At 46.4% G+C, this 15,174-nt stretch overlaps 1 protein-coding gene across 2 annotated transcripts in view; it reads right to left on the bottom strand.

The window, feature by feature from the left end:
• Positions 1–15,174, bottom strand: part of TEP1 (telomerase associated protein 1) — a 56,438-nt gene that overhangs the window by 33,302 nt on the left and 7,962 nt on the right. For both annotated transcript variants that reach the window (XM_072976943.2, XM_072976944.2), the window contains exons 9-22: positions 13,834–13,923; positions 12,543–12,673; positions 11,698–11,855; positions 10,547–10,656; positions 9,463–9,553; positions 7,340–7,514; positions 5,542–5,764; positions 4,916–5,062; positions 3,373–3,450; positions 2,751–2,872; positions 1,920–1,985; positions 1,501–1,644; positions 1,237–1,413; positions 398–518 (exon numbers count right to left, since the gene is read on the bottom strand). In XM_072976943.2, the coding sequence (XP_072833044.2) occupies positions 398–518; positions 1,237–1,413; positions 1,501–1,644; positions 1,920–1,985; positions 2,751–2,872; positions 3,373–3,450; positions 4,916–5,062; positions 5,542–5,764; positions 7,340–7,514; positions 9,463–9,553; positions 10,547–10,656; positions 11,698–11,855; positions 12,543–12,673; positions 13,834–13,923 (1,833 nt within the window). The remainder of the gene's footprint in view (positions 1–397; positions 519–1,236; positions 1,414–1,500; positions 1,645–1,919; positions 1,986–2,750; positions 2,873–3,372; positions 3,451–4,915; positions 5,063–5,541; positions 5,765–7,339; positions 7,515–9,462; positions 9,554–10,546; positions 10,657–11,697; positions 11,856–12,542; positions 12,674–13,833; positions 13,924–15,174) is intronic.

The following is a 15,174-nucleotide window of genomic DNA, read 5'->3' as shown; positions in this document are numbered from 1 at the left end:
AGGGAACACACAGTCTTCACCTATCGCAAATGTTGGAAACATTTCAGGACAGAAGCTTCATGAAAGCAGCATTGAGCTTATCCTCTCTTAGATGCCACTGACAGCTTAAAAAAACTTTGATCCTTCCCTTCGTCATTAAAAAAAATTAATTAGCAAGCCTCTGGTTTAGGAAAGGTCCTAACTGTTTATTATTGCTCATTTTCTTGTGCAAGAGGTCCCGTTTGCTGACATCCCCAACCCAGAGGAAAGCTGGACACTCATGGGAGCAGCCCATGTTCTTCCAAGTATAAAAACAGGAAGCTCCTGACTCAGGCCCGGCTCTCTAAGGCAGGTACAAATGTTCTCACACTACAGGACCCATGAAGTTCCACCAGCAACGCCGACAGCCTTCACTCACCCATTCATACTGGGGCTCATCCGGTAAGAAATAGTCGCTGGGAACATGGCCGTACCGCTCTCCGAGAAGCCCAATGAAGAGTTGACTCTGGCAGACTTCAGACAAGCAGAGTTCCAGTTGCCTAAGGAGATATAAAGGTAAAGGTTCCCCTTGACAATTTTTGTCCAGTCGTGTTCGACTCTAGGGGGCAGTGCTCATCCCCGTTTCCAAGCCATAGAGCCAGCGTTTGTCCGAAGACAATCTTCCGTGGGCACATGGCCAGTGCGACTTAGACCCGGAACGCTGTTACCTTCCCACCAAAGTAGTCCCTATTTATCTACTTGCATTTGCATGCTTTCTAACCGCTAGGTTGGCAGGAGCTGGGACAAGTGACGGGAGCTCACTCCGTCGTGTAGATTCGATCTTATGACTGCTTGGTCTTCTGACCCTGCAGCACAGGCTTCTGCGGTTTAGCCCGCAGCGCCACCACGTCCCTTTTTAAGGAGATATAACCTTCAGCAACAGAACACCTTCCACCCTGCTTAGCCTCCAATCCCACTCCCTTTCCTAGATACAACAATATAGCTGTGCAAGGTAAAGATGTGAAGGCGGACGACCACAACCCAAGAATGCCTCAGGGCAGTGGTCCCCAACCTTAAGCCTCCAAATGTTCTTGGACATCAACTCCCAGAAATCCTGGCCAGCAGAGGTGGTGGTGAAGGCTTCTGGGAGGTGTAGTCCAAGAACATCTGGAAGCCCAAGGTTGGGGACCACTCACCACCTGTCCTCTCCTCTCTCTGCTTCTCAGCCTGAATTCTCGACCCACCCAACAAACATCCTCTTTCCCCTTCTCCGCATACTTGTTTCTCTGGCTCTCGTGCTCCGTGATTCCCCAGCGCAGATCAATGTCCTCAACAGCCAGGCAGAACTGGGCAGCCCGCGCTCGCAGCTCTGGGAAGACCGACCGGGTTAGCAGGTCACGTTCCCCGTGCATGTCCCGGAAGGTAGAGGAGATGAATATTCTCACCGAGCGCCACCTGAGGGACAGGCAGAGTCAAAGAACTCCACAAAATCCTGCTGCAAATCAACCCACGGCCACCAACTCTACTTGCCCTCCATGTTACCTGCTCTTGGGGGCAGGTATCAAGGGCACAACCATCGCTTCCTGCTTCGCTGCCGTGACCCCACGCCGCTTGGGCAGGCCGTGAATCTCGTCCATCTTCCCAACGTGTTCGAGGAACCAAGAGTCACCGCATTCGGCTATGAATCTGCCAGACATTAAAACGAAAAGGTGACACTTCCCACATCTTCTTTGGCTACGAAACTTATCATCCACTTCTCTGGACTTCTATCTCAGTTCCAACTGCGCCAAAGTGATTCTGAAGCAGTTGCTGGCATTCATGAAAAGAAACCAGCCTTTGTTTCCCATTGAAGAAACCATTTGTAGTTCTGATCCGCGTGCAATGATTGTCGTTGGCCATCAAGACTTAGCAGGCGACAGGCCCGTCATCTCTCCGCCCAACGGGGCTGCTCTGAGACTCACCTCAACACGTGTTCACTGAATCCACTCATCACCACATCGCTCCTGGAACTGAATGTCCGTGAACTCCTAAAATTAGAAGGGGAAGGTGTTAAAAAAGCGCACCCCATTAAGTTACACGATGTTTCATCTTCTACCACTTATCCTCATTTTCTTTATCAAAACGGCATGGGACCTGAAGAAAATGTATGACAGGAATCTAAATAAAAGGAGATATTTGTGCTTTACCACAGAGGTCCCCAACCCCCAGTCCGTGGCCCGGTACCGGTCCATGGCCTGAGCCGGACCGGGCCTTGAAGACAGACCTCCTGTCCCACCCCCTCACACACTCACCCCCACACAGCCTGTTTGTGCCTGCGTGCGCGCTCCAGCGTGCCCGTGCAAACGCCGCCGTTTGCGCATGAGCATGCGCTCGTTTGGAAGAGAGAGAGCGCTCGTTCGGACATGCACAGGAGTGCGGGGAGTGCCCCGCCTTCCCCAGCCGGTCCGCGGGGTGAAAAAGGTTGGGGACCCCTGCTTTACAACACTAGATAAAAGAGATTGCAGAGCCAGCTCTAACACTGGGGAGAGTTCGGCAGGTGCCTCAAGCACCAAATGCTTGGGTGGGAAGAGAACTGTGTCCCGTTGGCCTGCCCTCTGCCTTCTAAGTTAATCATCTATCCTCAGGTGCAGTGGAGCCCCCTGGCCCATCACCGATGGTGAAGCAATATTCAACACTACTTGTCTTCTATATGAGCAACAGAGCGAGAACCAGCTTGTTCTGGACCTCAGGCAGCAAAATATCTTGGGCCACTCTGCGGGATTGCCCTCCCTCCCTCTCTCTCTCTCTCTTACACTGCATCAGCACAGACGTTGACAAAGAGGCATCCCGGGGACACCTGGTGGCGATACATCCACTGGCAAGAGCCACGAAGCTTCTCCTCGGGTTTACAGCTCAGCAAGAGAATGGTGTCCACCTGGGGTGACAGGAAGGAAAACAAAAAAGGGGCCTGGAATATAGAGGAAACCTGGAAGCCTGGCCCACAGGTTTTATACTTAGCTGAGCAGATCCCTTTCTAAGATCTATTAAAGACCACCACTCCGCTTCATGTCTTAAGCGGGGACTTGAACTCGGATCTCTCAAGCCTCAATCCAAACTTTCAACCCCTCCACCACCCTCAAACCGCCTCTAAAATAGCAGTTGTTGGAACAAACCTAAGCCATCATGTAGGAATAGAAGAAGAAACAGATTTCCCCTCCAAAACTATTGCTTCACCTCTACGTAAATCCAACCCCATGAATTAGCCCGTTGTCTTTCTTTAAAGACTGGGCTCTGCCACCCTGTGAAATAAATCTCAATCAATTCATCCAAAAAGGATTGAGAGCTCAACGACGATGTTTTGTTGGGCCCTTCCTGTTTCTCTCAAGGATCAGTCCTGTCAGGCACTTCCCTCACACCACAAGCCCAAAGACTCACGTGCTGGCGCCGGGCGAGGAGGTCCATGACAACGTCGCTGGCCGTGTGTTGTTCTGTACACTCTTGCAACTCAAGGCTCTAAAAGGGGAATGAAGTGAGACGTTTCGGCGGGCCTGGTCTGTCACTCCTTCGCCTCCTCCTCACCATTTGACAATAAAATCCAAGAGCGAGACCAGCCTCTATGTGGACAAGGTTTCACCAACGAATTCCAGGCAACGGCTCGGACCGCCGGGTACAGGGGGTTGGAAACTCGGGCCGCGGAAAATAACTACCGTATTTTCCGTGTATAAAACGACCCCTTTCCCTTAAATGATTAGACAAAAAAATGGAGAGTCGTTTTATACATGGAAGGCAGCCGCTTTCCCTGCCTTTTGCGAAGCCACGGAGCTTAGCAAAAAGGAAGGGAAGGCTCCCTTCGGGTAAAGCAGCCATGAAAGGGCTGCACGATCGCAGCCCTTCGATCCTGAAGCAGTCGTGAAAGGGCTCCAGGATCAAAGGGCTGCAATTGTGCAGCCCTTTCACAGCTGCGTTACCCCACTTCATACGCCCTGTGGGCCTTTACCCGAAGGGAGCCTTCCCTTCCTTTTTGCTAAGCCCCGTGGCTTCGCAAAAGGCAAGGAAAAGCGGCGGTCAAAGGGAGCCCTTTGATCCCTACTTTTCCTTTCCTTTTGCTAAGCTCCATGGCTAAGCAAAAGGAAAGGAAAAACAGGGATCAAAATTTTCTAATTTGGGGTTAGAAAAGGGGGCGGTCGTCTTATACACTGGGTCGTCTTATACATTGGGTCATCTTATAAATGAAAAAAATACGGTATATGAGCTGTTCACACTTGTTACTTCAGAACTTGTCCTGGGCACTGAAAGGTTTTAATCTTCCACTTGGAGCATGTTAGAGAGAGCTCAGGGAGGATGGACCCAATTATCCTATGAGATGGGGAGCGCTCCAATGCTAGAGGCATTCAAGAGACAATTGGATAACCCTCTATCAGATCTGTTTTGATTTGGATTCCTGCATTGAGCAGGAGGTCGGACCTGATGGCCTTACAGGCCCCTTCCGACTCAATTGTTCTATGATTCTACCTGGCTGGGGAGCCAGAGGTTGGGAGTTCAATTCTGCCCAGCTCTGCTTGAAATGTTCCCAGATGCACACGTTTGCTATTTTCAGTCTGTTTCATATCATGCCACCAGCTCTCTCCTCCTTCGAGCAATCTTCTAAGGAGGTCAATTTACAGCTGCTGAATTCACCTCCGCTACAGATTAATCCCCAAGGTTCAGGCCTTCCAGCTGAACTGAGCTGAGAGATTAGGGAGGACTAGCCTCTTGAACAGCCTGGGGCTATCTGTCATAATATCTGTAGAGAAGGCAGATTGCCCATTTCCTCTCATTAATTTTCTCTTCTTGCTTCAATTAATAAACCGAGTAGAAAAAGTCTGCTTTGAAGTAGTACCCCCATACAGATGAACTGAATCCCACTCCTTACACACACACACACACACACACACACACACACACACATAGACACACACACACCAAACCCAGGGCTTACCAAAGACTGCAATGCCTGTGCATCCTTCAGCACAGAGCCGGTCATGGCGACTGGTCCCAAGACTTCGGATTGGTTGCAGAGAAGGAGCTGGGCCTGTTCTGAGGCAGAGTAGACCATGGAGCCTAACAACATGGCCATGGCCATTTTCTGGAGAAACAAGATATACGTTATTTTTTTAAAAAACCAAATTCCATGGTAATGAGGTGCTAAATTTCAAATTCTCTTTTAAATGCCAAATGTCTTTTTTAATGAAGAACCCGAAATTCCAAAATTTTATGGTAAGCAGAGACTAGATTTTACATGGTCTTTTAATGCCAAATGTTTTCACGAAGTACCTTGAATTTTGGAAATGTTAAGGTAACTAGATTTTAAATTGTCTTTTAATGTCAAGCATTTTTACAAAGTATTTGGAATTTTGGAAACTGTAAAGGTCTTTGTTTAACTGTGGTCTCCTTTTTTTTAAAAAAAGCAACACTTCCATCTGGACCATTTTGAGTTACTCTCGTTGCGAAGCTCCTCGGAACTCAGTTACGGGAGAAAAACAATCAATAGACAAAGAGCTACCAAAGCAAGGAGGCAGATGGTGGATTTTTTTAAAAAATCAGAGACTTTTCTTTTTTACAAACCGTGAGGGGTGGGGTGTTCCGTACGACTTCATCCCTCTTGTCAGGATCAGGACAGCACAGCTCCTTGGCTTTCATGTAGGGGTCCCTCATTTCTGGGGTGCATGAAATCAGGATGAGGGTGCGACCAGGTATGGGGGGCAGGTTGTGGCGGACAGCAATGGAGACGGCCGTTTCAAGAGCCTGGCAGTAGCGCTTCAGGGTGTCACGGCTACAGCGCACGTCTCTGTGGTGGAAAACAGAGAGGGGAAAAAGGACATTGGATTATGATGAGGGTATGCTGTTGCAAGCAGATGGTGCTGCTGCTGGAGTATTTACAACCTTGCCTGTTGCGTGTAGTTTGTCTAACTGGAAGGGGCTTCGCTGGGCTGGGCTGACTGTCAATTTATTCTGTACTCAACCTCGAAATCTGAAGAGAGCCCGGCCTCTCGGCTGAGTGCTTTCTCTCCCCTCTTTAGTCTTGATGAAAGTCAGGATTTTTTGTTTGTTTGTTTGCTGTTGATATGTTCACAATAGTAAGTAATGAGACACTTTTCTTCTTTCTCCTACAAATGTCTGAGTGGGTGGATTAGACTTTTAAGTGCCAGTTAATGAAAAAAGGGGTGGGCTATCTGAAGAACTGGCAAGTATTCTCCTCTGTAGAGCTTTTAATTTCTTCTTGTTGTTGTTTAGTTGTCAAGTTGTGTCCGACTCTTTTTTTGCCAGCAATTCAAAAATCTGCAACAACTATTTCAGGATAATAGGGCGGTAAACTCACTCACTCAGTCCATCCATCCATCCATCCATCCATCCATCCATCCATCCATCCATCCATCCATCCATCCATCCATCCATCCATCCATCCATCCATCCATCCATCCATCCATCCATCCATCCATCCATCCATGTATCTATCCGTCCATCTATCCGTCCGTCTATCCTTCCGTCTATCTGTCTGTCTGTCTGTCTGTCTGTCTGTCTGTCTGTCTGTCTGTCTGTCTGTCTGTCTGTCTGTCTGTCTGTCTGTCCGTCCATCTATCCATCTATCTATTGCAGTGTAGTAATTAGACTAAAAAGAAGGCCCAGTTGGCACCCTTCATGTCTTGAATGGCCCCAACTTCCTGCTGGAAAGGAAGCTATCCTGAGAGGTACTACAAAGCTTCCTTTCCAAACAGGAAATCAGGCCTATTCAAGGCAGGAAGCCTGCCAGCTGGGCCTTCTCTCCAGGCGAACACACTTTAGGTCTCTGTAAGAGCTGGGGTGTGTCTGTGAAACTCCCAGAAAGGAGAATTATGGAATCTGTAGTCCAACAACCCCCCCCCCTGAATTCACAGTCCTAGTAACAGCCACACTTGCCTATCCTGTTTCAAAACATAAACCCAAGAACTGAAGAGTTTTGCATTAGCGGCTTTTAGGAAAGTCAGCTAAATCTGCCATTCTTAACCTCAAATATATATATAAGGAAGAAATATAAGCCGAACCAAGACTGTATAACAAACTTGATAAGGTGAAGAATTGTTTCCAGTTTGTGGACCTCTTCCAATGTGCCAGTACCCCTCCTGGGGAGGGCGGAAGGACACCATAGGGCCCCCGCTGAGGATGGCTGAGCTAAATAACCCTCCTTCTGTTCCAAAGACCCGGAGACCCAAACAACCTCCCCCTGCCACCTGCATGCTTGCAACTTAGATCAAGCAGCTGCCGGAAAACAGGAAGCTGGACTCCGCTGACTCTGGACCTCTATGAAGCAGGCAACCCGTTCTCTTCCTGCGTGCCCTGGACTCCCACCATTCTCAGAAGACGCCCCAGAAGATATTGACCCTACCTGGCCTTTTGGAGCTTTTTCTTCTTTATCCTCACCAAGCGGAACATCGCTGGGATCTTTCTTAAGCGATAGATGATTCTGCGGTCCCAGGCCCTCATTTGGTCCGTGTCCGGGTGTGGACCAAGTTCCTTCAGGATCCCTTGAATGATCTGATAGATTTGTGGAAAGGGTTTACCTGGAAAAAGGAGAGCCAGATGTTCCATCAAATCAGCAGCCTCCATTCTGTCCAACATCTCCTCTCTTGAGCCTTCAAAATGCTACGAACCCCAGATTTTGAAAGATGATTTTAAAGAAGCAGAGTGCCTCTGTGTGTGTGCATGTGTAAAATATATATATTTTAAAAATATTACTTTTTTACTTTGGGAGTAACACACAAGTTACCGTGTTACTTTTGAGTTTGTTGCAAAGCACTATTTTTTAAAGAATTTTAAAACACAAATGGCTAAAGCCAATTGATAGACCCAACTGGGGGGAAAAAAAACCCAGACCTCCTCGGGGTGAGACTAACAGTTGCATTTAGACCCGGAAATAGTCAAAAAGTCAACAAAATTACTCTTCCCCACTATCACTCAGGAGGAACAAGTGACGGTTACTCATTCATGTAAAACATCATCATCTTAGAACACAGAACTGGAAGAGACCATACGGATCATCGAGTCTGGCTGCTGTCAAAGAGGCACAGCGGGGAATCAAACTCCCAGCCTCTTAAATGAAATGGAGATGGGCATGAACCAGTTTGTCCCAGTTCATAAAGGTGGCAGCACAGGTGCTGCTGCTCCCCTCCACTACTAGCTTCCTGCACCTCCTCAACTGATCTCCCAGTTCCAGCTTCTCTGTTCCGCCCTCTTGGCTAATCTCCCACTTAGACAGAAGGATGGGACAGATAAATCTATGCTCTTGCTGGTGACTGGCAGATTAACTGAGGAGGCAGAAAAAGCAAGCAAGCTGGGCCTTGTGAGGGGCTGAATGGCTGAGGAGGCAGGGGAGAGGAGGAGCAGCAAACTGGGACAATTCTGTTCGTGCCCATCCCTACTCCTAAACCACTCAGTTTTCCTGCAGTTCACAATACTAGCCAGCACACTACTCTTCTAAAGCAATGATGCCAGTAATACTGTTATCTTGAAAATGTGACATGTTGGGGGTGGCATCATTATTTTGAACTTCCAACCTCAGACTCGCCCTACCTAAGCCAACTTAGATGCCCCTCTCACACCACCTCATCTTCTTACTGGAAAACCCACATACCACATTTTCCGTCTATAAAATGTCCCCGTTTATAAGACGCCCCCCTTTTCTAACCCAAAAATTAACGAAACGTAGTTTTGAGGATTCAGCCTCTGGGCTCAGAACACTCGGACATTAGGAATCCCTGTTGAATCTGAGCCTACAGGCTCCGTCTCCAATGAGGTGTGTTCCAATTGGTTTGTTCAGCATCAGCTGACATCAGTTCCATAAGGCTCATGATTAGAGGAAGCTAAGCCTCATGACTGAAGGAAACCTATTTACAGAGGCAAGATACGCGCAGTTTTCTTCTCTCCGTGTTCTCAGCTTACTTCCATGTATAAGACGCCCCTCAATTTTTAGTGTAATGGATTTAGGAAAAAGTAGTGTCTTATACACGGAAAAATACAGTAATTCATCTAGGGTCAATCACTTCCTGTCCACCATTCTCACTCACTTATTTCCACTAAGTTTTCTCTCTTTCTACTTCCCCATTGTTACCAAACCCTGAAAGAACAGTAACATCTAACGCCAGGCAAAAGGGCATTTTCATTTATGTGCTTGATACACACCCATACCATATACGTGAATGTAAAAATCTTAATTTTCCCTGACTACCAGTAGCCAAAGAGGCTTGGCATCCAGAAGAAAGCTATCTTATATTGTTTAAAATTGAAATGCAAAAAAACGTAATGCTACGCTAGTCTCTAGTTGTGTGATATTCTTGAACCCTGCCTACATTACTCTCCTGCTTAAAATGCGAATTACTGATATCGCTAAAAGCTTTGACCAAAATGTCATTTCAAACCCTTTGAACAAAACGTAACTGGATGAAAACAGAACAGCACTCTGCTCGACTGTATCAAAGGCACAGACGTTTCATTAGGTGACACGGGTCTTACTGTTCTCCTGGAGAGCTTTTTCTAACCCAAGGATGATCTTGTAGGCTGCAAGGAATCGAAACGGGAGCTGCTTGCTACGGATCACAGAATTCTGGAAAAGATTGAGAAATGCTGATGGAAGAAAAGAAACGAAGGAAACCGAAATCATCAGAGATGAGAAAGTGAGTGAGAAGGGGTTAACACTAGAGGGATGCAGATTTGTGGGTGTTTTTTCAGACGACACGAATGCAAGAGTTGGGAGATACCTTTATTTGAGCCACACCAAAAAATAAAAAACAGAACACACACACAAATGGCAAGCTTTCGTGAGTAAAATCCCATTTCCTCAGCCTGTGCATCACCAGTTTAAAAGATAGTCCCAAACATTCATGACAGATGCCCAAGCCAACTCTGTTTGCAGGAGGTAAACTCAGGCACAGTTGCAAAGTTAGCTTTGTCAGAATTGATGCAATTTACCTGCCTCGGCTGAGTGAAAACACAGCTCACTGAACATCTAGATAGGCCACCTATCATGGTGCACCCTTAAAAACCCACAAGGTGGGAGGGGAGGCTGCCTACTCCATGCTCCGGGGGTGAGCAAACCTACATAAGCCAAACCTATGTGGTGATAAAGAAAGGTTGCCACCTAGTGAATGAAGATGGTAGTACTAAAGGGTCACAGATGCATTAACACAGTGGTCCCCCACCTTGGGCCTCCAGATGTTCTTGGACTTCAACTCCCAGAAATCCTGGCCAACAGAGGTGGTGGTGAAGGCTTCTGGGAGTTGTAGTCCAAGAACATCTGGAGGCCCAAGGTTGGGGACCACTGCATTAACAGGTTCAGGTAATGGGGGGGGGACTCATCTCTCTGCCCGAGAGTGGTCACATAGACCAGATGGGCAGGATACAAATCAAATCAAATCAAATCAAATCAAATCAAATCAAATCAATCAATCAATCAATCAATCAATCAAGACAGACAGACAGACAGACAGATAGATAGATAGATCTTGGAGAACTACCATCGGCCCAGAGTGGACTATTTTGAGCTCAGCGGACAAAGCCTTCTACGTCCTTGCTGTTTAAAAAAGACCAGGCTTCTCACCTTGTCCTCCAGGCGTTTTAGGAGGCGCTTGTGATGTCTCTCGCTCACTCCGGCCCGCAGAATGTTGCGCAAGTTCCGCAGCATGGCCATGAAAGGGAGCTGCCCTGAATCTGCAAAAGAAAAACACAACCCATCTGGACTGCCACAGTCACAACTCTGCAACCATTTGAGAAGAATTCTAAAACCGGCATCAGCTCTTGTGTACACAGATGTCACGTTCCTGCCTGTTGTTTCACCAAGCAAAAGCTCAAGCGACATGTCTTTCAGCTGCCGCCAGCTGATTACATCAACTTTATTCACTATGAATGACTGAGGTCCAGGCGACGTGTCATTTAAGAACCAAGTAGACATTGCTTATGGTTACAAGGGATAACAGTCCAGTCAATGCTGTTAACTCTCAACTAAACAACCTTCTTCCTCCACTCTTCGCTGCCTATTTTCTCCTCTTCTTCTTCCCCCTTCAACTCTGCCCCCCACCAACTCCTATTGCAAATATCAACATAAATGTTCATAAGCAGGGTGATCGCTACAACAGGATACTCAGATTTTTCTTCTCAAAACAAGGAAATGAGGAGAGTTAGGATTCTGATCTTAGCACCGGCTTCCAAGTCCTCATTAGAAACCTTAGCAAAAAAACCCTGAATCTACATCTCGAGATTTTGGGTTTTCAAGCTGCTGGACTTTACAGGCCCCTGAACTCTATATAACCGCCAAGCTTCTTCTTCTGCAGGAACTGCAGGTTTTTCACTCGCAAATAACGTTCGCCTTCCCAAACGTTTTGAAGTGCAATTCCCATAATTTCTCCGCAATGAATGTTCTCGTTGCAGCTGACTGAAACTGTAGATCAAGGCATCTAGAAGGCCAACATTCTCCACCCAAAATTTTCCTGGCTCCTGTTTACAGCTTCAGATTTAGGCAACTTCCATTTTAAAAAAAAAGAGGAATTTTTGCAGAATAGGACACATGCTCTTTCGGTACCCCCAGAATGGAAGAAGAGTGTGATGTCACCTGATTGAAAAGCCAGGATTCCACGGATCGGTCAACTGCCACCTCTCTTGACCGGCTACCCAAGGGATCTCGGATCGCCATAGAAGATTGTGACGCCAAGGCAATGAAGCAAGAGACCAACACACCTGAATTTTCACACTTACCGATCAGGTCTTCCCAGGCAGAAGCATTGTTCCCACGTTTGCTAAGCTCCCGATCCCAGGTTTGTGGTTTAGGGAGTTTCATGCGGGTGCCAGCCAGTCTTGAGTCCCAAGGCCCAGGGAGGCGACTTCGGGAGAAAGTGTGCAAATCTGAAGGGTACCTAGAAGAAGACAAAAGAAGAGGAAAGCATAAGGCAGGTTTGGACAACAGAAGACCAACTGCATTCCACTGATAGACTCATGACAACATTTCCAGTGGACCATCAATGGTATAACAATTAAGTCTGAAGTACAGAAACTCATCATGATAGTCCCTCCAGCCAAACCCTCAGGGACAGTCAAAAAAATGAAGGTGTCCATCTGTGTTTGTGTGTGTTGCCTTGGATGAGCCGAATTCTGACACTCTCTTTCTCGTTCATGTACTGTTGTAGACCGTCAACCTTCCATTGCTTGGGAACACGACCCCACACAGGCCAACAGCTTGAAATGTGACCGGTTGGCTCATCTCCCCTCCAGCAGATCACGACTGCAATGGCCGCTGTCACTCTTCTAGTTGAAAATTAAGGACTCATACCTTCCCTCTTACAGAGAAAAGCCTTTTCTTTCCTTCTAGACCCCTGGTTACCCCACCTTGGGTTGACAGATGTTCTTGGACTACAACTCCCAGAAATCCTGGCCCACACCACTAGTTGTAGGAGTTTTAGTCCAAGAAAATCTGGGGACTCACGGCTGGGAACCCCTGTTCTAGACAAGCTGCAGGCCGTTCCTGTTGAAGATTCCAGAACAAACAAAATGGTTCCTGCTGGCCAGGAGACGGTGTCTCAGGCACAGCCCCCAGAAACGCTCACTTGCGCCCCAGAAGACTCATCACATGCAGGGCTGGTTCAGAAATGTGAAGACGCTGGATCAGTGCTTTCAAGGAGAATTGATCCTTGGGGGCTGGGGGCTGCTCCTTTTTCGGTTCGAAGCACTTTTGAAGCTGTAAGAAACCAATGAGGCAAGACTGAGGAAAATGACGACGCCATCTTTCCGCCCCTGCGGAAATTCCCCGTATGTTCTCTTTGGTCTGACTAAGTATCTTAACGCAAACTGCTTAACGAATGGCTTAATGTAAGAGTGATGTTGACAAAATGGGTATCTAGCACTCTTCATTGACTTCCTGGTTCTTTAAGCTTTCGTAAAACGTCATATGGATTATACGAATATTATGTGTTACGATGCATTAATGACATGTCAACAGAGGTCAGATTTAGTTTGTCTTTGTCAACTGCTTTGAGCACAACACGCTGTGGGGAGCGGGGTGCACAAAATGGAGAGCTGGGTAGCTCAGGGGATTAGGTAGGTTGGGAGTTCGATTCCCCACTGGGCCTCCTTGGCACAGAGTGGACTTGATGATCTATAGGGACCCTTCTAGCTCTGCAGTTCTAAGATAAATAAATTGGGTTTGTTTGTTTGTTTGTTTGTTTGTTTGTTTATTTATTTATTGCATTTATATGCCGCCCATCTAGACATAGTCTACAACCATACCAACTGTTTTGAACAGCCCAGAATGCCTATAACAATCTTATCTATCTTCTACACCCCTTCCAGATATCCTGGAGATGTCACAACATGCTTTCATTTGGGGGCTCTGAACTGGTCACAATTACAGACTTCATGTTTGAAGGAGGAATACAGTGGTGCCTCGCTTAGCGATTGCTCTGTTGAGCGACGAAATCACTTAGTGACGGAGTTTAAGCGATTGCAAAAGCAATCGCTTAGCGATGGTCCCTACGGGGAAAATTCGCTTTGCAATGATAGCGGGGAAGCGATCATCGCAAAGCCCCCATTTTCGGCCAGCTGAGCGGCGGTTTCAAAATGACCACCGGGTAAACAAAATGGGCGCCTGCTGTGTTTCCTCACTTTAGAGGCACCGAAAATGGCCGCCCCTATGGAGGATTTTCGCTTAAGGTTAGTTTTGAAGCCCATAGGAACGCATTAATAGCATTTTAATGCGTTCCTATGGGCTTTTAAATTCTGTTTAGCGATGAAATCACTTAGCAACGTTTTTTCCTGCACGGATTAACGTCGCTAAGTGAGGCACCACTGTATTTGCATCCCAAGCCACGCCTACCTCTTACACCTTCTGGAAGTACTTACACGTTTCTCGAGAGTTTCAAATTGTGACGTGAGTATTTTACCCTGGGCCCACGGTTGTTCCTTCCAGCTCTCCTGACGAGAACCTTCCCACTGAGTACAAAAAATGATCAAACAAATCATTTTGGGTGCACGGACATCCGCTGCAACTAGTAAGTCTCTATAGGTTTCCATCTTGTAAACATGCTTCTAGCCCTCATGATCACAGGATTTATACTCCACGGGTTCACCCCCACTTTAAAAATGTAAAGCTTTAGGGACATGTGAAATAGAAACTGAAAAATACTTTCTCCCCAAAGCTGAAAAGGTTGTGTATAGAGATTTATTAAGAATGGCATCTCTCTGTCATATGTAGAAAAAAAGCTTATGTTTTGTTCAAATTGGTTATTTTGGACAAAATATTAGCTCATCCCATAACCATTTTAGTTTTTCCCCAACTGTCAAATTCTTCTCTGTCTGAAAAGCTTGAAGGGGTCTCCACAAAACGGTTAATAACCACGGCCCTCATTAAACCTACTTGGTGAATATTTATGGCTGACAACTTAATAATATAGACAATATTTATCTATATTGTGCTCTACACCACAATGTATTCCAATAAAACCAATGTTGTACAAATGAGCAGCAATACATATGAACCTTACAGCAAACGTAAAGCTCCTCAAAATAAGCAATGATCAAAAAGAATTAATCAACTGCTTAAAAACACCAAAAAAAGTTGAAAGAAAATACAACAGTTGCAGTTAGTGTGTGTGGATATTCCGTGACACCACAGCAAAGTCAAAAGTCAAAGGAAAAGTCTGTTGATTAAGTCAGCTTGTAAATATAATGGACACTGAAGAATCAATTCAAAAAAGAGGCAGGAGGATCAGGGCTTAGATTATGCCAAGGAATACAGTAAGACACACACCCCATATCCACAGGGAATCCATTCCAAGTTCCCCCAAAAACCACGACAGTATTTTAATAGTGAATGCTATACATACAGTGGTACCTCAACTTACAAACGTCTCCATTTCGAGTTACGAACCGCTACGTTCACAAAATGTTGCTTCGATTTGCGAACGGAGCTTCGACTTACGAACAACAACAAAAAAACCCCCTCACCTGACCTTTTTTTGACCTAAGTTCATCTTAGGTCAAAAGAAGAAAAAAATAAAAAAACAATTATCCCCCTAGTGGTAGAATATGGATTAACCGGCTTTGCCAGGAACTAATGCCTCTACTTGCGAACAGCGGCTCGACATAAGAACGAAAAACAGCCAGAACGGATTAAATGGTTTTCAATGCAATCCTATGGGAAATTTTGCCTCGACTTACGAAAGTTTCGACTTACGAATGCCA

The sequence above is a fragment of the Pogona vitticeps genome, chromosome 6 (genome assembly GCF_051106095.1).
Source record: "Pogona vitticeps strain Pit_001003342236 chromosome 6, PviZW2.1, whole genome shotgun sequence".
Taxonomy (NCBI): Eukaryota; Metazoa; Chordata; class Lepidosauria; order Squamata; family Agamidae; genus Pogona; species Pogona vitticeps.
This window is presented reverse-complemented; position numbering and strand designations above follow the sequence as displayed.